Below are 23,992 nucleotides of genomic sequence, written 5' to 3' on the forward strand. Positions count from 1 at the left end.
CTTCCTGCCTTAGCCCTGCTGCCCCTCTGACTCTGCACTCCAGGGGCCTTCCTGCCTCAAGTCCTGTGCCCTGTGTCCCTCAGCCTGGGATATGCCCTCTGGTCATCACAGGGCCACTCTCTTTATCCAGGTCTCCACTCTGGGCTCTTCCTACTCACGCTTTGGCCCCAGGACCCACCATCCCCTCACGAAGTTTAATTCACAGTCTCAACACTGCTACAAGAGTGGTCATGGTGAAGCCTGAGAGGCTGGTCTGGCGTGGTTCTGTGGGGATACCTCAAGCTGGTGACCTCCAACCTTTAGAGGTCTCAACCCACCCAGGGAATGTTGCCAGGACCATGGCTTGATCTTGAACATCTGTGGAGTCAGGGAGGCATTAGGGGTGTTAGTACTGGACCATGTCCAGGTGTAACCCAGGGCAGACCCTTGCTCCAGGGGCTTTGCCGCACCTCACATGCCACACTCTTCTCTCTCCTCAGAAACCCCAGGACTTTGATTTCGCCCAGCAGAAACTGACCGACAAGAACCTGGGGTTCCAGATGCTACAGAAGATGGGCTGGAAGGAGGGCCACGGCCTGGGCTCCTGCGGGAAGGGCATCAGGGAGCCCGTCAGCGTGTACGCAGCGGGCACTGGGGGCCAGGGGTGGGGATGGACAACCGTGCCTGGGGAGATGAGGCTTTCTGTGGGATTCTGGTCCTAAGTCCTTTGACCTGCAGCCTGATTGTTGGTTTCCTTCATGTCGAACATGGCTTATAGCAGATCATTTACATATGCAGCTCCTTGCTGCACTTGCATAGACTTGGTCCCTGGCATTTGGCCACATTCATTATTATCATAAAATCTTGAGTGGTCATGCCGGGTAGTTACGCTAATAGCCACTTCCCTTTTCCAGGAGCCCACATGCAGACTAGCCAGGGTAGAGCACGTCCCAGAGTTTATTAAGCCCCATTAGCATCCAGCAAGCATTTCAGTTAAAGTTGAGCTTAGCACCTGCTGGGGAGGCTTTCTCCTGTAATGAGGGGCTGGCTTCTGAGCACACTTCTCAGAAAGTTCGCATGCCTGCACGGGTGAGTATCCCTTGTTCCCCACTGTGAATTATGTCTTTTTTTTCCCCCTCCCTTGCTGTCACTGTTGTGTGTCCCTCATACCTCTGTCCCACTCAGATGGCTCAGGCTGTTTTCCATCTCCTGGTGGCCGGGCTCTGGGCCTCAGGTGTGGCTAACTCTCCATTTTGCTCCTTAGGGGAACTGCCTCGGAAGGGGAGGGGTTGGGTGCCGACGGGCAGCAGCACAAAGAAGACACGTTTGACGTGTTCCGTCAGAGGATGATGCAGATGTACAGACACAAACGGGCCAACAAATAGGTATGTGTGTGAGCTAGTGTTGGGGGCATTCTGCCTAAGCTATGTTTTGGTACACAGAGAAGCTTCCTCCAGAAAAGTTAGTGTGCCCCACTCCTCAAAACCCAAACATCAAAATATCACTCCCCCGCAAAAGATCATAAAATTTTGTGAGGGAAACAAAAGGAGTGTTTGGATGTGGATGTGTTCCACCTCTCACCTTCCAAGCTGAAGGAACGAGCCCCGTGCTCGCCAAACTCCACTGCACGCAGCCCATGGTGCAGCCTCTGCACTGGGCTCCCAGCTGCGACTGTACGTGGCCATCTTGTGGAAACAAGCCACCACAGGAGTGGCCTGGTGTCTTGAGAATGTAAGGGTGACCTGGAAGCTGGTGCTGCAGAGGACGCCACTCTGCCTCATCCCTTTCAGAGGGTCTTCAAATCCTTTTCCTTCTGAGGGGCCTTTGGCCTATAAACATCCTATCTTTCTCCTCTCCTTTTAGTTGTCCTCCCCACTCATAATTTCCATCTCAGTTTTGAACAAAATCGTTCTCTCCCTGAATAGATGAAAACCATTGGTGAGAAAGATAAGGCTTGAAGCAGCAATTACTCTTAAAACACCACCTCTGTCCCGGATCTGCCCTGGAACCAGTGCCCAAGTAGGTTTGGTGTGTACACGAGAAACAAACGTCTCTGCAGTTTCTGGTGCGGAGGTTCCACCCGCTGGCTTTTCTTTTTCTTAAAAAAAGAACGCACCATTTCCAATCTTCTTTTGCCTTTCACCCTCTTCCAAATGCTTTTGGCAGCAAGTCTTCTCCAAGTCTCCCCTGGTTCCGCTCAGAAGGTGGGGCTGCCCTTGAAAGCACCAGCGCCCTTTAAGTGCTCAGGAACCAGCTCCTGTCGGTTTTCCTGTCCAGGGACACATTGCTCTCTAAAAGTGATCTGCTAGCAAACTTGATACCGAAACAGTCACAGATTGTATCTTCTCAAATTTAAATAGGGAATATAAATCAGTAATAATGAGGTCTGTGCTCTGGTACCACAGCTGTCGGTTGGAGTGCTGAAGCTCTTTAAACAAGTGGAGGTACTGGATTCGATGAACGACCGTGTTATTTATGGAGTCTCATCTCTTAAATGCATCCCAAGAGACTTGACGAAATTTCAGCAATGTATTCAGCAGCTGTATTCAGTGGGGAGTAATCATTACACCGATGAAACTTTCCCCAAATTTACGTGTCTCTTAGAATCCACAAAGCAAACTACAGTTGTTTTTTTTTAAACAACATATGGAGTCTCTCCTACAAAGGGGTGGGAGGTGTAAACTCTTCAAGACTCTTCATTTTTTGCATGTGTGGCAGTGTAAAGAATTGTTTTATTAGGGCCTTTGTACAGAGCAGAAAGGATCCTCTTGGGGTGGGCTCTGCAGCTGTTTGCTATTTCAAGGCATATGATTGCCGCCCCTTCCAGCTTCTCGCACTCTGCCTCTTGCAACTACATGCGAAATTCTCAGGCTGTGGGAATCTCTCAGCCCTTCCTCATAAAGCAGCAGTGTTGAAGTTTTAAATACATGCTAAAATCTGGAAAACAGGATCCTGCTGATACTATAAGCTTGGGGGACACAGCAATGAGTTACCCTGTCAGCCACTTGTTTTGGCTGTTATGAAATCCTTGCTTTCTCAAAGCCCGAGACCTCCTGGGCTGTAGTCCCAGGCTCTGGATCTGTCTTGCCCACACTCACCAGCACAGCGTCACGGGCCTGTGCCAGCATCTCACGTGCCCGCCTGATGTTGCCCTTCTTCATGCCACGGGTAGTCCCCAGGGCTCTGCTTGCTTCTGATCACTTTTGTTGCTTTGGCAACTGGCAGATCTTTATGGCCATGGACATGCTGGAGGTTCTTCAGCAGAGTTGAAATAGCCTGCAGGGGTGGTGTGGTTTGGGGGAACCACAGCTATGGGGGTTCACCTCCTTTCTTTTCTAATCTTTCCAACAGCCTTCCATGTTGTCTGGGGGTCAGGTAAAGGGATAGAACTCTGAGAACAGGGCCTCGATCCCGCATGGCCTTTCACAGAGCACCCTTTGGTGCTGAGTGAGGTGTGCACCCCCCAGCATGGGTCCTGGCTCTTTTTTCAAGCATAGCTTTGATCATCATATTCACTTTGTCCTAGTATACTCATTCTTGGCTTTCTCTGCTTTTATTTATAAGTAAAATACTTTAGGAATTCCCGGGGTTTGAGCCCTGTTCCCACAGCCTTCTGCCACTCCTCCTCCTGGGGGTGTCCTGCTTTGAGCTGACACTGTGAGCCTTTGGCAGTCGTCAAAGGGAGCACTTACTTCTTGAGCCTGGAAAGTCCTGTAAGCACTCAGGTGGCGCTTCTGTGGAGTTGGCATTGAGGCAGTGAAGGCGTTGCGTGGGCCGGGGAGGAGCGTGGTGGTGCGTCCCTGTGCCAGCTGTCGGCTGGGGACCAGCGCGCTGCCCCTCTGTGCCCGCCCTTGCCCTCTCCAGCAGAGGCCGCTCTGCGGGGAGCACGCGTGAGAGCAAGTGCGATGTGCAGTTGCATAGCCTTGTCAAAGTCACAGTGTCTTTTCTGTCATTCTAGTTCCAGGGTCCCTTCCGTGAGGACGACAGGCATCCGGAAAGTGCTAACTCACCACTTTGGGTGCTTACTGTCTCTGCCTTGTTTCCATCACTGGAAATCATATAGAGAAATTTAGCGTTTTTGGTCCTTGGTAAAACCTAGAAGACGTTTGTGATGTTACAAAATGGAAGCTTTGGGTTTTTTTTCTTTTTTTTAATCTAAGAAGTTGTGGATGTTGTTAATCATTTAGCAGTTGAAATAAATGTAGAGGAAACCCAATTTTCCATGGTCTCCGTTGATGTATTTTTAAATCAGACTGGTTGGGGAACACATGGTAGATGTTGTAGGGCCTACATGGAGCCAGATCGTAAACACTGCTGCCTCCCAGGCATGCCCTCTGCCTGCGGGGCCTTTCTGACTTGCTTGCTGCAGCTGGGGGGCCTGGTAAGTCACCCGGAAAGCCTAGAGGGTGCCAGAAAGCAGGTAGTGATCAGGGCCAAACATAGTGGATGGGTCCACCCTGTTTTCTGTGGAGAGGGGGGTTTATTGCTGGGTACAGAAATCTGACTTTGAGAGGGTGTTGGGACATGGGAGCTTTACCTGAGCTGCCCACAATTCACCTGCCCACCTCAAGGCCTTCCCTGAACTCAGGGTCGGGGTTCCAGCTGCCAGTTAGACCAAGGCCCACCTGGGCTTCCCCCTGAGTTAGGAGCTGGCCTGTGGGACATCTTCAAAGCTCCCTGCTGTTCCCATATTCTGCCCAGCCTGTGTCTGATTCCTCTATCAGCAGCCCCTTGGCCCTTCTGGTGAGGAGGGTGGGTAAAGAGCACATAGGTGGGCAAGCCTGGCACCTACAGAACCTGCAGGGACCTCCACCTGAGCACAGTGTAATGGGCAGGAGCCTGGGGTATGGTTGTGCCCAGGGTAGCAGGGAGCCCAGGAAGGGTTTGGGGGGCTTTGTCAGCAAGAAAGGGGGGGATGGAGGAGACAGGGCCCCTTAGGAAGCTGGTGTCAGACCCTTGAACCTCTCCTCTCACTGTGTCCCAGAGGACACTCAGGAGTGACGAGGACCCATATGATCATGATGGGAACTCTTGTCATCCACAAACCTCCCACACGTTTGCTGTCATCTTCACCAGAGCCCTGGAGGTTGGTGTCTGACCATGAGCTTTAGTGCCACTCCCTGAGAAAGTTGCTCAGAACCTACAAGGACCCCACCCATTTTCCTCCTCCCTCTTGGGAGACCCCCCTTCCCAGATCCCCTTTATCACTGTGAAGGGCTAGGGAAGGTCACTTAGACAAAGGCACACAGAATGAGGTTCTCCAGCCCAGGACACTGTTCAGGCTTTGACCTCTGGCAGGTCTCTCCACCTCAGGCCTCAGTTTCCCCTCTGCGATTTGGGAAGGATTTCTTCCTCTGCTACCTTGTCATTTAGGGCTAACTGGAACCTAAACATGCCATTCTCAGCCTGGAGGGCCCCTCTCCCCTCCACATCCTCCCCCCACAGCCTCTCCTCTCCCTGGAAGCCTTCTGGACCAGGACCTTGAGAGGCAGAGGGAGCTGCCGGAGAAGCTCCAGTCTCCAGCGTTAAAGCAGGCCTTTGCTATGCCTGCACACGGACCTACGTAACATGCACGCGTAATACATACAAACATGCCAGTTCAAGCAACATGAGTACATTTTCTTTGTAAAAGATTTTTGGAAATGCAAGACCCAGATACATATAGAACAAAGCACAGAGGTTTCCCCTCTTTCCCACTCCCATGTAAAAATAACAAAAAATAAATTTAATAATTTAAAGTAAGGCTTACCATGCATGCCGCCTAGAGACTTGCTTCCTCGTTGTCTCAGCAGTCTTTCCACATGAGTTTAATTTCAAGTACTGTTTATGAATAAGTAATGCCTGGCTAAAGTCAGAAGGTACAGAAGTGTGTTCTGTGGAAAGATAATTTTCCACGACCCACAGCACTCAGGTATCAGATCCCTATGTGTGGATTATTTTATTTTCTTTATTAATTTTTGGCCGCGCAGCATGTGGGCTCTTAGTTCCCCAACCAGGGATCAAACCTGCGCCCCCTGCAGTGGAAGCATGGAGTCTTAACCACTGGACCGCAGGTTAAGTCCCTAGATGATTTTATATATGGGCATATTTTATTTTTTATTTATTTATTTATTTTTAGATGTTGGGGGTAGGAGTTTATTAATTTATTTTATTTATTTTTGCTGTGTTGGGTCTTCGTTTCTGTGCGAGGGCTTTCTCTAGTTGTGGCAAGCGGGGACCACTCTTCATCGCGGTGCACGGGCCTCTCACTATCGCGGCCTCACTTGTTGCGGAGCACAGGCTCCAGATGCACAGGCTCAGTAGTTGTGGCTCATGGGCCTAGCTGCTCCGCGGCATGTGGGATCCTCCCAGACCAGGGCTCGAACCCGTGCCCCTTGCATTAGCAGGCAGATTCTCAACCACTGTGCCACCAGGGAAGCCCTGGGCATATTTTAGATACAGACCTTCTTAAAAATGAAAATTATACTTCACATTCTGTTTTGCCTTTTGCTTTTTTACACTTAACTTTCCAAAAAACATTTAAGTATGTATATATGTCTTGGACTGTCATTTATCTCACAAGTTCCCCATCCATAGCCATATGGGTTATCCCCAAACTTTGGCCCTGACATTGTAGAACACCTTTGTGGATAAAGCCCTACAAATGGCTTTTCTGGGGTCTCCCCACCTCACTGCCTCCCTCCAGTGTTCCTGTGTCATCCGACTTTGGGGGCAACCCTGGGGGTTCCCCTGTTTCCCCGGCCATGCCAGCCTCGCCAGGGCGTAGTGAGGCTGTGAATCCTGGGAAGTGCTCCACTGCAAACCAGAGCCTTCAGCCCTGACCCCTCCGGACCATGTCCTTGCACTATATTCAGGACACGGGTCCAGCTGCCACCCCTCTCTTCTACCCCCAGATCCCTCTAACCCCGTCACCCCCTCCCTCCAATTCTGACCGTTCTGGAGCCAGCACAGCTGCAGCAGGTGACCTTGTTTTCCTAGGGGGCCCATCGGCCTGGGCAGGCGACCCTGTGTCTCCAGGCCTTGACTTCCCCCTCTATCCAGTAATTGGCCAACACCCCCCCAAGGGGCATCATGAGGGCTGCATATGCACCAGCTGGGAGTTGGGGGAAGGGGAAGGGGAGCCTGCCACAGCAGGTGGTGGGACAATGTGCCTGGTTTCCTCCAGTGAAATGGTACAGCCGAGTTGCAGGGTAATCCAGGACCACTCCTAGAGAGGGTTTAGAGGGACTGGTTTTGTTACTGATCCTTCCATATCCTGTCCTCTTGGGCCTCAGTTTCCCCACCTGTGAAGTAGGCATTGTCCTTGAGGATCCGTAACCCCCTTCACTGCGTGCCCTCCTCACCCCTCCCTGGCCAGCCCGAGGGTGGGGTCACACCCCCAAACTGCCCCCCTTCCACTGAGGAGGGGCTGAGGCCTAGGGTCCAGCCCCTAGGAGAGGGGTAAATTGTCAAACTCCCATGTGTTTGGGGCATGGGGACAGTCGGAGGGGAGGAGCAGGGGTGCCAGTTATTGCTAGGGCTGGAGCCAAACTCCTGCCCAGCTACACGACTCTGCCAGCTGTCCTGTCCTATTGTACAGATGGGGAAACTGAGGCCCAGAAAGGGGAAGAGCCCAGTCTCAGGCTGCACAATGAGTTCTCCAAAGTCTCAGTGCCTGCTCGAGCCTCAGTTTCCCCATCTGGGTAGGGCTGGCACTGTGCTGCAGCAGGCAGCAAACTTCTGAGCCTGTTGTTGGGACTTACAGTTGAGGCCTGGGGTCAAGTATTGGCTCCTGCTCCTGGATGTCAGTGTTAGGGAAACTCCTAAGCTGCGCAGCTGGCCATCAGTGGGGGTGACTCTCCACCCCGCCCCCAGGCTCCACTATGCCTGCCGGACCTCCATTCAACCTTCAAGGCCCACTTCCCATGTCTCCTCCTCCAGGCAGCCCTCCCTGCTCTCCCTGACAGAGGCCCTGCTGCCCCTCTGGCTTCCCCAGGTCTGTCCCTTACACCCCTGGCTTGGGGCGTCCCAAGTCTGGCCCTGTCTCACCTGGGTTGAGAGCTCCTTCACCTGGGCCTTCTTGTCTTTAAAACCCCAGCATTGAATGAGTGTTTCATGAAAGGACAATGAACAAGTGTATTTTGTACAGTGTCTGAAGGGGACCTGCTTTGGGGTGGGACAGGCAGACCCAAGTCAAGTCCTAGACCGCAGGCATGACAGCGGGTGACCTTGAGCAAGCCCCATGACATCTGGGACTCCATCTCCTTCATTCATAACATCGGATGATGATGTATGAGCTCGGAGAGTCCAAAATGTACCATTAATTGAAAAGCCACTTTTCTCCAGTATTTACATTGCCGTTTTTTTTGTTTGAATTTTTGGCTGTGCCGCACGGCTTGTGGGATCTTAGTTCCCCACCCAGAGATCGAACCCAGGCCTGTGGCAGTGAAAGCGCTGAGTCCTAACCACTGGACCGCCAGGGAATTCCCATACATCGCTGTTTTAATACACTGTATTAAACTATATGGAAATAGAGATACAAACTCAAAATATATACCTGCACCATGCACCGTCACAGACAAAATCTGGAAAACTCCACACCCACCTATCAACAGGGGTTCCTTGGGAAGTGGGCTGAGCTGCGGGTGGGATTTTTCCTGTTTACCTCATACATTTCTGTGTGGTTTGAAAGCTTTGCTTGCATGATTTTAGAGTGACAAAAATTCATTGTCTATGAAAACGTGGATGATAAACTGAGCCTTGGGTTTGCTTTGAGAATCAAAGGAGATCACAGGTGTCAACTTCGCAGCCTGTAGCTCAGACTATATACTGTGACAAATCTTCTGATAGACAGTGGTCTCTCTGGGCTCTAAATCTTCACATCCAGCAGAAACTGGCCCATTTCCCAGTGGAGAAACAAGCCTGGGAGCCTGACTCCAGACTCACACTAAATACCAGGATTTCCAGTTGGTCTCATCTGGTTTTGAAGCTCCCCATAGTATACACACGTGTGCATGTACATGCATACGTACACAAAGACACACGTGTGCATGTGCAGGCTCAAAAACACATGTATATATACAGACACAGATGCACACACACACGTGCACACACACGCATGCATACGCACCATTCCTATTTCCCACCAAGCCCATGCTCACCGCCCTGAGAACTTTGACACTGAGGAATTGCAGCTCCACGATGAATCTGACACCAGCTGCTTCCTTCAGGACCCAAGGAGGGGGACCTCATGAGCTGAGCTTTTCTTTGCTTGATTTTTCTCCAGAGATTCCTCTGTTTGGACTTGTGGGAGCACCACCTCCCAGTTCCTGGAATTCCTGGTCCAGGTGTGAGATTTGAGGTTTCAGCTTCAGGATTTCACTGTCCACATCTTGATAACCTGCTTTGCCCAGAGGCAGCTCAGAGCAAAGCAGAACTTGAGAGTTTGAGTCCTCAGTCCTAATATGTCCTCCCTGTGCTGTGTGACCTGGGGTGAGTGATCCACCTATCTAAGCCTTATTTTCCTCATTTATAAAATGGGAGAATGGTAGTATCTAATGCCAGGCTTCTGAGAATCAGCACCAGCATGCTTCGAAGCTCACAAACGTTCACTGCACTGTTTCCATCGTTCTGTGACACTGGGGAGTCTGTCATTGAGATTTCCTGTTGGCCTGCTCCTCCTAAAAGTAAAGTCCCAAGTTCGTGATGTGATGGGAGGACCACATGGGTGATCTCACAATATTCACTTCAGCCCTTGGAACCTCAGTTTCCTCGTTTGTAGAATAAGGAGATTACCCCCGTCCTGGAGCATCAGCTGAGAAGTGTGTATGAGCAAGGGATCTGGAGGAAAGCAATGCAGGCAGCCAACAGGTACCTGAGAAGGGGCGTCTTTGCTGACCACACGCCCAGACAAAGGTTAGAATTGCTAATGCCCAGTGGTTGCCTGTGTTGGCAGGGACAGCACCTCCCTCCTTGCTGGCTTCCATGAGGATCACCCCAATTTTTTTGTTTCTTATTGATGTAAAATTCACATATCATAAAATTCACCATTTTAAAGTGAACAATTCAGTGACATTTAATACATTCACAGTGTTGTGCAAGGACCATCTCTATCTAGTTCCAGAACATACCCATCACCCCAAAAGGAAACCCAATGCTCATTAGCAGTCACTTCCCAGTCCCCCCTCCCCCAGCCCTAATAATGTCTACTCTGCTTTCTGTCTCTATGGATTTGCCTGTTCTGGACATTTCATAGAAATTGATCATATACTATGTGGAATTTTGTGTCTGGTTTCTTTCACTCGGCATGATGTTTTCAGGGTTCATCCATATTGTAGTATGTGTCAGTGCTTCATTCCTTTTTATGGCTGAGTAATATTTCATTGTGTGGCTAGACCATATTTTCCTCATCCATTCATCTGTCAGTGGACATTTGGATTGTTTACTCCTTTTGGCGATTGTGAATAGTACTGCTCAAAACACTCGTGTAGGGCTTCCCTGGTGGCGCAGTGGTTGAGAGTCCACCTGCCGATGCAGGGGACACGGGTTCGTGCCCTGGTCCGGGAAGATCCCACGTGCTGTGGAGCGGCTGGGCCCGTGAGCCATGGCCGCTGAGCCTGCGCGTCCGGAGCCTGTGCTCCGCAACGGGAGAGGCCACAGCAGTGAGAGGCCCGCGTACCGCAAAACAAACAAACAAACAAACAAAAAAAACACTCGTGTATAAGTTTTGGCTTGAACACCTGTTTTCAATTCTTTGGGGTGTATACATAAAAGAGTGGAATTACGGGATCCTATAGCAACTCTACGTTTAATCTTTTGAGGAACTGCCAAGCTATTTTCCTCAGGGTTGCTCCATATTCCAGCCATTTTTGCCAGCTGATCTGGGCCAGTGCCTTTAAAAGCCATGATCCTCTCCCTCATGGGGCAAACCCACTGAGGTCAACCCAGGGCATGACTCTCAGTGTCCACAGATATGAGGCGGGATCCTGGGAACAAAGCAAATAGAGGGAAGGTAGGGAGAAGTTAAGGGGTCTTTGGATGTAAAATATGATGACGTTTTTCACAAAAGAGACCCTGAAGGACAAAATCCAAAGCGTGATGTGATTTTTGTAGGATCCGAAAGGATGAAATTGCAAAGTGTGATGTGATTTTTGTAGAAAATATATAAAATGTAGACAGATTCCCCCACGCAGAGAGTGAGAGGGGTCTGCTCCAAGCTGTCTGAGTCACGGGGAATGTGGGGGTGGGGGCGAGGGAGAAGCTCTTCCCATCCCTTCCCCAGCCATGTGCCTGGGCACACCAAGAGTGCATGCTTATGCAGTTTGAAAGGAAAACCCATTGAAGAACATTCAAAGGAAGTAAAAATGATGAAGCATGTGCTGGCGGCAATTGTCGGTCTTTGTTTCAGAGGCAGCTGTGGTCTTAAGAGAAAAAAGCACCAGATGTGAATCTAGACAGTCTCTTCCTGTGTCAAATGGGTGAGTAAACATTGCTTCCTCCAGGACCGCTGTTTGTAGGCTGCCATGAAAGTCCCTCCAGCATCTCCCTGACAGTCTCTCAGTAGCCTCTGTCCATCTATCTGTTGGTTCACTCATTCACTCACTCATTCATTCACTCACTCATTCATTCGCTCACTCATTCATTCACTACGTATTTGAGAAACACCTAACTGCTCCTTCCGGGTGGAGCTTTCCTTCCAAGATCTAAAACCAGTATGAAATTATTGGGTGGGCCAAAAAGTTCGTTTTTTTTCCCATAAGATGGCTCTAGTAGCACTTAGTTGTCTTTAACTTCATTCAAAACAATTTTGTTAGATTGTGACAGCTGTCATATAGGCGTGCATTTAAAAAAAAAGACATCAAAATGTGTGTAGCCATTTTAATATTGAAGATGGAAGAAAAAAAAGCAACATTTTCAGGATATTATGCTTTATTATTTCAAGAAAGGTAAAAATGCAACTGAAACACACAAAAAGATTTGTGCAGTGTATGGAGAAGGTGCTGTGACTGATCGAACGTGTCAGGAGTGGTTTGCGAAGTTTCATGCTGGAGATTTCTCGCTGGACGATGCTCCACGGTCGGGTAGACCGGTTGAAATTGATAGCGATCGAATCGAAACAATAATTGAGAACAATGAATGTTATACTACACGGGAGATAGCCAACATACTCAAAATATCCAAATCAAGAGATGAAAATCATTTGCACCAGCTTGATTATGTGACATGCTTTGATGTTTGGGTTCCACATAAGTTAAGTGAAAAAAACCTTCTGACCATATTTCCGTATGCAATCCTCTACTGAAAGGTAATGAAAACGTTCTGTTTTTAAAACAAATTGTAACGGGCGATGAAAAATGGATACTGTATAACAATGTGGAACGGAAGAGACCGTGGGGCAAGCGAAATGAACCACCACCAACCACACCAAAGGCCAGTCTTCATCCAAAGAAGGTGATGTTGCATATATGGTGGGATTGGAAGGGAGTCCTCTATTATGAGCTCTTTCCAGAAAAACCAAACAATTAATTCCAACAAGTACTGCTCCCAATTAGACCAACTGATGAATTGGTCTAATTGGACGCATTTGATGAAAAGCGTCCAGAATTAGTCAACAGAAAACACATAATCTGGGACTTGCCTGGTGGCCCAGTGGTAAAGAATCCACCCTACAATGCAGGGGACGCGGGTTCGATTCGATCCCTGGTCAGGGAAGTAAGATCCCACATGCCACAGGGCAACTAAGCCCGCGTGCCACAACTACAGAGCTCGCGTGCCTCAACTAGAGCCCGTGTGCCACAAACTACAGAGCCCACACGCCCTGGAGCCCACGCGTCACAACTAGAGAGAAGCCCTCACACCGCGAGAGAAGCCCTCACACCACAACGAAGATCCTGCGTGCCGCAACTAAGACCCGACTCGGCCAAAACTAAATAAAATAAATAAAAAATAAATCTTTAAAACAACAAAAAAGAAAACACATAATCTTCCACCAGGGGGCTTCCCTGGTGGCGCAGTGGTTGTGAGTCCGCCTGCCAGTGCGGGGGACGCAGGTTTGAGCCCTGGTCCATGAGGATCCCACGTGCCGCGGAGCAACTGGGCCCGTGTGCTGCGGCCGCTGAGCCTGTGCTCTGGAGTCCGCGCGCCACAACTGCTGCGCCTGCGCGCCACAGCTGCTGAGGCCCACGCGCCTGGAGCCCGTGCTCTGCAGCGGGGGAGGCCACCACAATGAGAAGACCACGCACAGCAGCGAAGAGCCAACACAACCAAAAATAAAAATAAATAAAGAATTTAAAAAAAAAATCTTCCAGCAGGATAACGCAAGACCACATGTTTCTTTGATGACCAGGCAAAAACTGTTAACAGCCTGGCTGGGAAGTTCTGATTCATCCACTGTATTCACCAGACATTGTACATTCGGATTTCCATTTATTTCGGTCTTTACAAAATTCTATTAATGGAAAAAATTTAATTTTCCTGGAAGACTGTAAAAGGCGCCTGGAACAGTTCTTTGCTCAAAAAGATAAAAAGTTTTGGGAAGATAGAATTATGAAGTTGCCTGAAAAATGGCAGAAGGTAGTGGAACAAAACGGTGAATACGTTGCTCAGTAAAGTTCTTGGTGAAAATGAAAAATGTGTCTTTTGTTTTTACTTAAAAAACCAAAGCGGGACTTCCTTGGTGGCTCAGTGGATAAGAATCCGCCTGCCAATGCAGGGGACGCAGGTTCGATCCCTGGTCTGGGAAGATGCCACATGCCATGGAGCAACTAAGCCCATGTGCCACAACTACTGAGTCTGCACTCTAGAGCCCGTGGACCACAACTACTGAGCCCACGTGCCACAAGTACTGACACCTGCGTGCCCTAGAGCCCACGCTCCACAACAAGAGAAGCCATTGCGATGAGAAGCCCACACATCACAACGAAGAGTAGCCCCTGCTCGCCACAACTAGAGAAAGCCCGCACACAGCAACGAAGACCAAACGCAGCCAAAAAACAAACAAAAAAACCGAAGGCACTTTTTGGCCCACCCAATACAAACTGCAGTCAGTGATTTGAAGGAAACATCCAAGGTACAAAGAAAGGCCCATAATGGAGACTAGTCTGGGAGATAACATTTCACTGGAGAACTGAAGGATGAATAAGGGCATGCCAGGCAGAGGGAGTGGCATGTGCAAAGGCCCTGAGGTGCAAATGATCTCAGCTGTGGGAAGAGGAGTGAGATTAAGAGAGGAGGGAGGGAGACAAGGGTGAGGGGTTTCTGGGGTGGGAGACAAGTATAGATTTTGTCCTAAGGCAATGGGGAATCACGGAAGTCTTCAGAGCACAGAAGGGGCATAGCCCAATTTATGCTTTTTAAAAATTGTGGTAAAAGTTACATAACATAGTTACCATTTTAAAGTGTTTAATTCCATGGCAGTTAGCACATTCACAATGTTGTATAACCATCACCTCTATGTAGTTCCAGAACATTTTCATCATCCCAAAAGGAAACCCTGTCCCCATTAGCAGTTGCTCCCCATTCCCTGTCCCCCAGCCCCTGGCAACCACCAGTCTGCTTTCTGTCTCTATGGATTTGCCTGTTCTGGACATTTCATATAAATGGGATCATACAACATGTGGCCTTTTACATCTGACTTCTCCAATGTATACTTTTTTTTTTTTTTTGAGGTACGCGGGCCTCTCACTGTTATGGCCTCTCCCGTTGCGGAGCACAGGCTCCGGACGCGCAGGCTCAGCGGCCATGGCTCACGGGCCCAGCCACTCCGCGGCATGTGGGATCTTCCCGGACCGGGGCACGAACCTGTGTCCCCTGCATCGGCAGGTGGACTCTCAACCACTGTGCCACCAGGGAGGCCCTCCAATGTATACTTTTAAAAGAGCAACTTAGAAGGACAGGAATGCAAATAGACACTGTGCTGCTCCATCCACACTCCTCCATCCCATTCCCTGTTTAACAACAGGCACCTGTGTGATTGACTGTGATTGCCAGGGGCTCCCCTGGGCTGCTGGAGCACCCGTTGCCTGCATGACCAACAGAAGGCCAGAAGTGCCTTGAGGTGACATCCCCCAGGGCAGCCCTGATCAAAGCATAAGCTGTTCCCAGATCTCCCAGCAGGATAGAGCCAAAGTCACCCTCCAGGGACTCTGCTGGATGCACACCCCTCACCACTGAATCCCAGTCTCTGCTCTCTCCCCTTTTCTGAGCCTCAGTTTCCTCCTCTGTAAAATGGGTCATAGGGAGGGAGCATATTGCACTCAGTGAACAGTCAAAAGTCACACTGGGTTTACAAAAAGTAAGATCCACATTAAGAGTGCAAGGAAAGGACTTTTCTGAGTGCTGATGGGGTCCACTTTGGGAGAGGTGTCAGGCTCAGGAGTCAAGACCCAGCAGGGAAGGTGTCAGGTGGTTGGGAGCAGCTGGAGGCACAGCAGAGGCTCAGCATGTGGCTGCCAGCCCAGCCCTGGGAGGTCAGCCTCTGAAGGCTGCATTCATCCTCCCAGGAAAATCACAATTCTCTCTTTCCCCTCAGCCCCTCCCCAGCCCCCTCCTCCGCCCTAGTTTATTATTTACCCATTCAGGGTCACGATTTATTTTTGGACGAGAACGTCGGGCCTCCTCACTCTCGTGGCCACCCGCCAGAGCCGCGCACTGGCCACTCTGGGAGAAGGAAGGCCAGAGAGAATCCAGCCTAGCTGAGAGAAGGCGGGTCCTCGGGGGAGGGTCTTGGTCACGCCTGGCTCTTGATCTTTTGTTTATCCTCATAGACAGCAACTAGGAGTGCGGGCGGCCGAATTTTCGGATTTCTCCACATTCCTGACGAACGAAGAAACTGACATGCCAGTTTACAGCACTGTCTTTGCTGAAGTCATAAACAACGTCACTTAGAAATTGACATGGGTGAGCCAGGCATGGTTTGGGGTGGGTTGTGAAGTGTCCAAATATACACTCCTTTCGTTCATGTAGACAAATAAGGCTGCATTCATTTTCATTTTTAAAATTATGTTTATTTTATTTTGTTTATTAAATTTTACAACGTTGAATTCACCCTCAGTCCCCAACTTCAACTTGGCAAGCTCCTATTCATCCGTCAAAACCCAATACACAGACTCCTTCCTCCATACTTCACATGTCCACACAGATGCTACATCTTTCTCCTCTCTGTGCTGTAAGAAAGGAATCCTCCAGTACTATGGTTATCTGTTTATGACTCTGTGTCCCTCTCTGGGCTCTGTTCTAGCACCCAGCACAGTGCCTGGCATATAGGGGGTGCTCAGTAAATGTGAAGGTTTGGGGGAACATTTTTAAAAACAGCTTTATTGAGATATAATCCACCTATCATTCAATTCGCCCATTTAAAATATATAGTTCAATGGTTTTTAGGATATTCACAGATGTGTGCAGCCACCACCAAGATCAATTTTAGAACACTTTCACCACCCCCAAAATAAACGCTGTGCCCATTTCAGTCATTGCCACTCCTCCTCCCCCCAACCCCTGGCAACCACTAATCTACTTTCTTTTATTTTTTTTTAGCTTTTTTTGTGTGTGTGGTTTGAGAGATGGAAATTATTTATTTGTTTGTTTGTTTGTTTATTGGCTGTGTTGGGTCTTTGTTGCTTTGCACAGGCTTTCTCTAGTTGCGGCAAGTGGGGGATACTCTTCGTTGCGGTGCGCGGGCTTCTCATTGTGGTGGCTTCTCTTGTTGCTGAGCACGGGCTCTAGGCACGCGGGCTTCAGTAGTTGTGGCATGAGGGCTCAGTAGCTGTGGCTCGCAGGCTCTAGAGCGCCGGCTCAGTAGTTATGGCACACAGACTTAGTTGCTCCGCGGCATGTGGGATCTTCCCAGACCAGGAATCAAACCCGTGTCCCCTGCATTGGCAGGCGGATTCTTAACCACTGTGCCACCAGGGAAGTCCCACTAATCTACTTTCTGTCTCTATGGATTTGCTTGTTCTGGACATTTCATATAAATAGGATCATATAAATGGGCTCATACTCCATGTGGGCTTTTGTGTCTGGCTTCTCTCACTACGCATGTCTTCAAGGTTCATCCATATCTTAGCATGTATCAGTGCTCCATTCTTTTTGATGGCTGAATAATATTCCATTGTGTGGTTAGACCACATTTTATTTGTCCATTCTTCTGTTGATGGACACTTGAGTTTTTTCCACCTTTTGCCTCCTGTGAATAATGCTGCTGTGAACATGTACGTGGATGTATGTTTTCACTTCTCTTGGGTATGTCCTGAGGACTCACAGTAAATGTTCATGGTTATATTGAACCCTGTTAAACTGCAAAGAGTCACCTGGGTTGGGTAAATGAATGCTCCAACCTCACAGGCTTTGAAATCAGGAATGTGGGCTGGAATCTGCCCCCACTGGCTCATCTGTGAAGGGGACCACAGAGACTTCTGGATTCCTCGGATTGCCTTGTAAGGACCTCAGGGCCCCGTGAGTAGAAAATGCCCTTTCATCGTCAGCTGGTGTAATCACTTCCTCTCTCCTGGATCTCTCCAAAATGAAATTTTTGTTCTTTGAGGCCAACTTGTCCACCCCTCAGGGCTTTTGGGACCAAAGACAGCCCTGTCCATGGGACTGGAAACACCTAGATATGTGATCTGGATCAGACCTTGGGGTTTTGGTGGGGGCTGATCTAGAGGCACCCTGCCCTGGGTTTATTTTATTGAGGGTGCTGGGCTGGGTCAGCACGTTGGGGGTAGCCCGTGCCCAGGACTGTGAAACCTGAGGCCTCGAATGCATGTTCTTGGCCGACAGGTGTCTTGGGTGCCATCTGAGGCTGAGGGCCTGGCCTGTGTCCAGTCAGGAAAGGCCGAGGTAGGCTGTTCTTGCCTCTGGACACTCTCACTTTGTCAAGGAAATCTCTTCTCTAAAAAACAAGCCCTGGAGCTTCCCTGGTGGTGCAGTGGTTAAGAATCCGCCTGCCAATGCAGGAGACACAGGTTCGAGCCCTGGTCCGGGAAGATCCCACATGCCGCGGAGCAACTAAGCTCGTGCGCCACAACTACTGAGCCTGTGCTCTAGAGCTCGCGTGCCACAACTACTGAGCCTGCATGCCACAACTACTGAAGCCCGTGCTCCTAGAGCATGTGCTCTGCAACAAGAGAAGCCACTGCAAGGAGAAGCCCGCGCACCGCAACAAAGAGTAGCCCCGCTTGCCGCAACCAGAGAAAGCCCGCACACAGCAACAAAGACCCAATTCAGCCAAAAAAAATTTTTTTTAATAATAATAAATTTATAAAAAAATAAAAATAAAAAACAAGCCCTGGACTTCCCTGGCGACCCAGTGGTTAAGACTCTGTGCTTCCAATGCAGGGGCATGTGTTCAGTCCCTAGTCGGGGAACTAAGATCCCACATGCTGTGCAGCCAAAAAAATTTAAAAATAAATAAAATAAAAAGCAAGCCCTGCCTCCCCCCACTGCCAGGGCTCCGGGTCCATGTATCAGTCAGGGCTTTCCGGAGAAATAGAATCAACATGATATATGTATATTATATATATGAAGATTTTTTTAAAAATAAGGTTTTATTTATTTATTATTTATTTATTTTTTGGGCTGCGTTGGGTCTTTGTTGCTGCACGCGGGCTTTCTCTAGTTGCGGTGAGCGGGGGCTCCTCATTGCTGTGGCTTCTCTTGTTGCGGAGCACGAGCTCTAGGTGCACAGGCTTCAGTAGTTCTGGCACGCGGGCTCAGTAGTTGTGGCTCGTGGGCTCTGCAGTGCAGGCTCAGTAGTTGTGGCGCATGGGCTTAGTTGCTCCGCGGCATGTGGGATCTTCCCAGACCAGGGCTCGAACCTGTGTCCCCTGCACTGGCAGGCGAATTCCTAACCACTGTGCCACCAGAGAAGTCCAAAGATTTTTTTTTTATTTTATTTTAAAATTTAAGTTAATTTTATTTTTTGATTTTATTTTTGGCTACATTGGTGTGCATTGCTGTGCACGGGTTTTCTCTAGTTGTGGTGAGTGGGGGCTATTCTTCGTTGTGGTGCGCGGGCTTCTCCTTGTAGTGGCTTCTCTTGATGCAGAACATGGGCTCTAGGCACGTGGGCTCAGTAGTTGTGGCTCGCAGGCTCTAAAGCGCAGGCTCAGTAGTTGTGGTGTATGGGCTTAGTTGCTCTGCGGCACGTGGGATCTTCCTGGACCAGGGCTTGAACCCGTGTCCCCTGCATTGGCAGGCTGATTCTTAACCACTGCGCCACCAGGTAAGTCCCATATGAAGAGATTTGTTTCAAGGAATTGGCTTAGGGTTTCTATGTTGCAGTCTTGAGGAGAATTCTTTTTTCCCAGGAGACTCAGTTTTTGCTCTTAAGGCCTTCAGTTGATTAGATAAGCCCCACCCAGAGTCTCGAGGATAACTTCCTTTCCTTAAGGTCAACTGATTGGAGATGTTAACCACATCTAGAAAATACTTTCTATCTTTTTTTTTTTTTTTTTTTGGCTGCACTGCGTGGCATGTGGGATCTTAGTTCCCCAACCAAGGATCGAACTTGCATTTCACCTGCTGCCCACTGCATTGGAAGCGCGGAGTCATAACCACTGGACCACAAGGGAAGTCCCTAGAAAATACTTTCACAGTACCATTTAGACTAAACCGCTGGGCACCATTGCCTGATGAAGTTGACACATAAATTTAAACCATCAGTATGTTTCTGTGTCCCCACCCCACCACAAACCATCCATGAGAATGCCACCTCCTCTGAGAAGACTGCGGTAATGTTCCCTGGCCACAAAGGAGAGAACATGGAGGCATGTTGACTGGCTGCATCTGGATGGAGGGAGCCAGAAGGGAAGCATGCAGGATATCTATGGGAAGGCAGTGGAGATGTCAGCAAGGGCGAGAGCTCCAAGGCCAGCCAAGGCTCTGGACTTTGCCCCAGGGCCATGGGGAGCCATAGTAGGTTTTAGGGCAGGAGAGTGATATGGTTGGATACACTAACCATTGAAAAACTTGTCACTGACTGATATGGGTCTCTCAGCACCCCTAGATGGGGGCAGCGGGGGTCAAAGCCCCAGTCCAGGCAGGAAATGGCAAGATCTGGGCCAAGGGCTGTGGGGATGGGGGTGGCGCCGATTTAAGAGTTTCCAGGTACATCAGTCTGGGATGAGTGTGAGTTGCTAAACTGTCATGCTGAGCTCTGACCATCGGTTCAGTCCTCTGATCTCTTCCAGGAGTTATTTCAGGAAATACCTCCTTGGGCTGCACAAGGTCAGTGACCTGACTGTGAATGTCTGTGGCACCAATGCCTCCCACCCCCTGTGGGACCACTGGGGAGCTGTTGCATAGAGATGGCTGCCTCCTCTCCCTGCTCCCAGTGGAAAGCCAACCCCTCTCCCCTGGCAGACAGTCTGGCAGGGAAAACGGGCTCCATCTTGCCATTCCCCAAACATGAAAACCTTCTTCCTACCCCAGGGCCTTTGCACTGGCAGTTTCCTCTGACTGGAATGCTTTTCCCACCATTTTACCCATGGCCAGTTTCTCCTCGTCCCTAGGCTCAACTTAACTTTCACCGCCCCCAGGAAGCTCTCTCCACTATTGTCAGCCTCTATGACATCACCTGTTTTACCACCCAGGATTTGAAACAATTTTATTTTATTTTATGCTTCCCCCTCTGGAGTATGGAGCCATGAAGGTGGAACTTTTTTGCCTTGATTACTGCCTCATCCACGGTTCCCACAACACCTGTCTCTCAGTAACTGCTTGTCGAGTGAATAAGAGCCACATCCCCTTCTCATCATTCTCTCACCCTTCAAACCATGACTCTGGACTCATGAATTCCTTCCCCTCCTCTCCCCAGAGTTTTGATGTCACCATGGAGACGCTGATCCCACTGCTTTCCTGGTCCTCTCCTATTGCTTGCCTGAGCCATTCCTGCAGCCTCCACCCTCACTCCATCCATTCCATCCCCCACAGCAGCCTTCAGAGGAATCTTTTAAACATGTAAGTTTGGCTATGGGACTCCCCTGCTCTCACGTTCTCTATGGCTCCCAATTGCCCTCAAGAGAACATTCCAACCCTTCTGCTCATTTTCCAGAGCCCTTCAGACTGGGCGCTGTCTCATTGCTCACTCTTTTCCAAACGCAAGTTGTTCCCTTGCCTAGTTTGCTCTTCCCCACCTCTCTGTTTGGTGAACTCCTATTCAACCTTCAAGACCCCACTCAAAGGGTCCCTCCTCCAGAAGCACTCCCTACCTTCAAACAGAGCCCTCTGAGGATGTCTGTTTCCCAAAGTTTGGGACTTTTGGGGGACCCCTGATATCACCTGTGAAAGATGGATCACACCGTCATCATTTATTTAACACAGGTAAGCATGTAGTCAGATATTTGAGTCACAGTCTGAGTCACCTCTTCTTGGTTTCCATGTTGGATCCAGACTGTCAACCACACAGACATACATCTGGCTAGCCTAGCCAGGGAGAACTGGGACAGATGCCGCTTGGATCCCTTCCTGCAGTACAGCTCCATCTTTGTCTATAAGGCGTTTTTACATTTCTACATGAACTTGTGAGGTCAAATCTTTCACCTGCTGCTGCGCAGCCCCCAAGCATGTCCCTCCCTTCTACATCTGAGACTGGATTTGAGGAGTTGTGATTCTTTTAGAAGTTGGGATTCTTCTCCAGTTTGTTGACATTTATCAACTCTCCTTCAAGGAATGTGAAAAAGCTTAAAAGCCACATGTGAGCCAAGGAGACATGCCCCGTTGGGACATGCCGTAGAGAATTCAGCTCCTCTCAGGAATGTTCTATCTTTTGACACTATTTGCTCTGCAAGACTGGTGAGAATTGGAAAGCCAAACATTCTTGCAAGAGGTTGTACTGATGACATGGAAGGATCTTGCCTAAGGTGCAGTGCTATAAACCTCACAGCAGCCCCACTGGGGGCTCATCTTAGAGATGAGAAGTTGGAAACTCGGGGAGACCATCCACCTGATGGTACCCGCTGGGGGAGGCCTGAACTCTGCCCCACCCACTGTGGGACACGGGACATCACTGAGCCTCATGCTCCTCACCTGAGCAATGGGAACCACGGTTAGACTTGGTGAGGAAGTGCTGTGTGGGTCCACACAAGGCAGCGCACAGTAGGACCTCAATCTTCATACTGCTCTTACATTATTACTTTTTTTTAGTTTGTCCATTGGTGAAATATATATAACATAAAATTTACCATCCTAACCATTTTTAAGTGTACAGTTCAGTGGCACTAAGTATATTCACACTCTTATGCAGCCATCACCACCATCTATCTCCAGAACTTTTTCATCTTCTCGAATTGAACCTCTGTCCCCATTAAACATTAACTTCCCATCCCCATCCCTCCAACCCCTGGTAAATTCTCTGCTTTCTCTCTCTATGAATTTGACTACTATAGGTTCCTCACATAAGTGGAATCATAAAGTATTTATCCTTCAAAAAATTTTTTGGCTACTGTATAGCACAGGGAACTCTACTCAATATTCTGTAATAACCTGTATGCGAAAAGAATCTGAAAAAGAATGCATATGTGTATACGTATAACTGAATCACTTTGTTATACACCTGAAACTAACACAATATTGTAAATCAACCATACTCCAATATAAAATTAAAAATTAAATTAAAAAGATATTTGTAAAATACAACATAAAATTTACCATCATAACAATTTTTAAGTTCAGCAGCGTTAAGTACAATATATTCATTTTGTTGTGCAACCATCACCACCATTCACCTCCAGAACTCTTTTCACCATGCAAAACTGAAACCCTGTCCCCATTAAACAACTCTTTAGTGCCACTTCCCTCAGCCTCTGACACCCACCATCCTTTCTGTCTCTATGAATCTGACCATTCTAGGTGCACGTTAAGTGGTATCATGCAGTATTTGTCCTTTTGCGACTGGCTATCGTCACTAAGCATAATGTCTTCAAGGTTCATCCATATCGTAGAATGTGTCAAAACTTCATTCCTTTTTAAGGCTAATGTTCTCTTTTGTTTATCCATTCATCCATCAATGAACACTTGGGTTGCTTCTATCTTTTGTCTGTTGCAAAAAAAAATGCTGCTATAAACATGGTGTACAAATATCTCTTCAGGTCCCTGCTGTCAGTTCTTTGGGCACACCCAGAGGTGGAATTGCTGGATCATGTGGTGATACTATGCTTAATTTTTTGAGGAACCACTATACTGCTTTCCACAGCAGCTGCACCATTTTACATTCCCACCAGCAGTGCACATGGGTTCCAATTTCTCCACATCCTCAGCAATGCATTATTTTCCTTTTGTTTTTATTATAAACATCCCAATGAGTGTGAAGTGATATCTCACTGTGATTTTCCTTTTTTTTTTTTTTTTTTTTTTCTTTTTTTGCGGTACGCTGGCCTCTCATTGTTGTGGGGAAAAAACTGAGACACACTTGTGAAGTTCATAGTCCACAGGAATAGGTACACTGAAAGGCTGAAACCTAATCAAAGGACTAAAATGCTTGCCTCCTCCACACCTTACCACCACAATACTAAAGGCCTATTTATAGCAGCTCCTTTTACCTGATACATCATGTATGTCTATCAAGAAAAAATTACAAATCATACTAAAAGATTAAAATTTTTTTTTTTTTTTCTGTACGCGGGCCTCTCACTGTTATGGCCTCTCCCATGGCGGAGCACAGGCTCCAGACGCACAGCTTCAGTGGCCATGGCTCACGGGCCCAGTCGCTCCACGGCATGTGGGATCTTCCCAGACCGGGGCACGAACCCGCGTCCCCTGCATCGGCAGGCGGACTCTCAACCACTGCGCCACCAGGGAAGCCCTCACTGTAATTTTGATTTGCATTTCCCTGATAACTAATGATGCTGAGCATCTTTTCATGTGCTTATTGGCCATTTGTGTATAATCTCTGAAGACATGTCTATTCAAATTCTTTGCCCCAAAATGGGGTTGTTTGTCTTTTTGTCTTTGAGTTGTAATTCTTTATATATTTTGTGTATTAATCCCTTATCAGATATATGACTTGCAAATCTTTTCTCTCATTCTGCGAGCTGCCTTT

At 48.6% G+C, this 23,992-nt stretch overlaps 1 protein-coding gene across 5 annotated transcripts; it reads left to right on the top strand.

Annotated features, from left to right (window-relative positions):
- Positions 1-383: 383 nt before the first annotated feature.
- Positions 384-22,385, top strand: LOC114485319 (SURP and G-patch domain-containing protein 2-like). Of its 5 annotated transcripts, XR_003678795.2 has the most exons (6): positions 404-616; positions 1,244-1,364; positions 11,366-11,435; positions 15,723-15,855; positions 20,771-20,913; positions 21,346-22,385. XR_003678795.2 is itself a non-coding variant. In XM_055083414.1 (2 exons), the coding sequence occupies exons 1-2, from the start codon at positions 399-401 to the stop codon at positions 1,362-1,364; spliced, it is 339 nt and encodes a 112-aa protein (XP_054939389.1). In that variant the 5' UTR covers positions 384-398; the 3' UTR covers positions 1,365-2,376. The 5 variants fall into 5 exon arrangements, 1 of the variants encoding a protein (XP_054939389.1); XR_003678794.2 differs by lacking the exons at positions 11,366-11,435; positions 15,723-15,855; positions 20,771-20,913; positions 21,346-22,385 and adding an exon at positions 3,938-4,189 and having other exon boundaries at positions 460-616; XR_003678797.2 differs by lacking the exons at positions 11,366-11,435; positions 15,723-15,855; positions 20,771-20,913; positions 21,346-22,385 and adding an exon at positions 2,385-3,931 and having other exon boundaries at positions 460-616.
- Positions 22,386-23,992: the final 1,607 nt, after the last annotated feature.

The sequence above is a fragment of the Physeter macrocephalus genome, unplaced genomic scaffold (genome assembly GCF_002837175.3).
Source record: "Physeter macrocephalus isolate SW-GA unplaced genomic scaffold, ASM283717v5 random_1589, whole genome shotgun sequence".
NCBI classification, from domain to species: Eukaryota; Metazoa; Chordata; class Mammalia; order Artiodactyla; family Physeteridae; genus Physeter; species Physeter macrocephalus.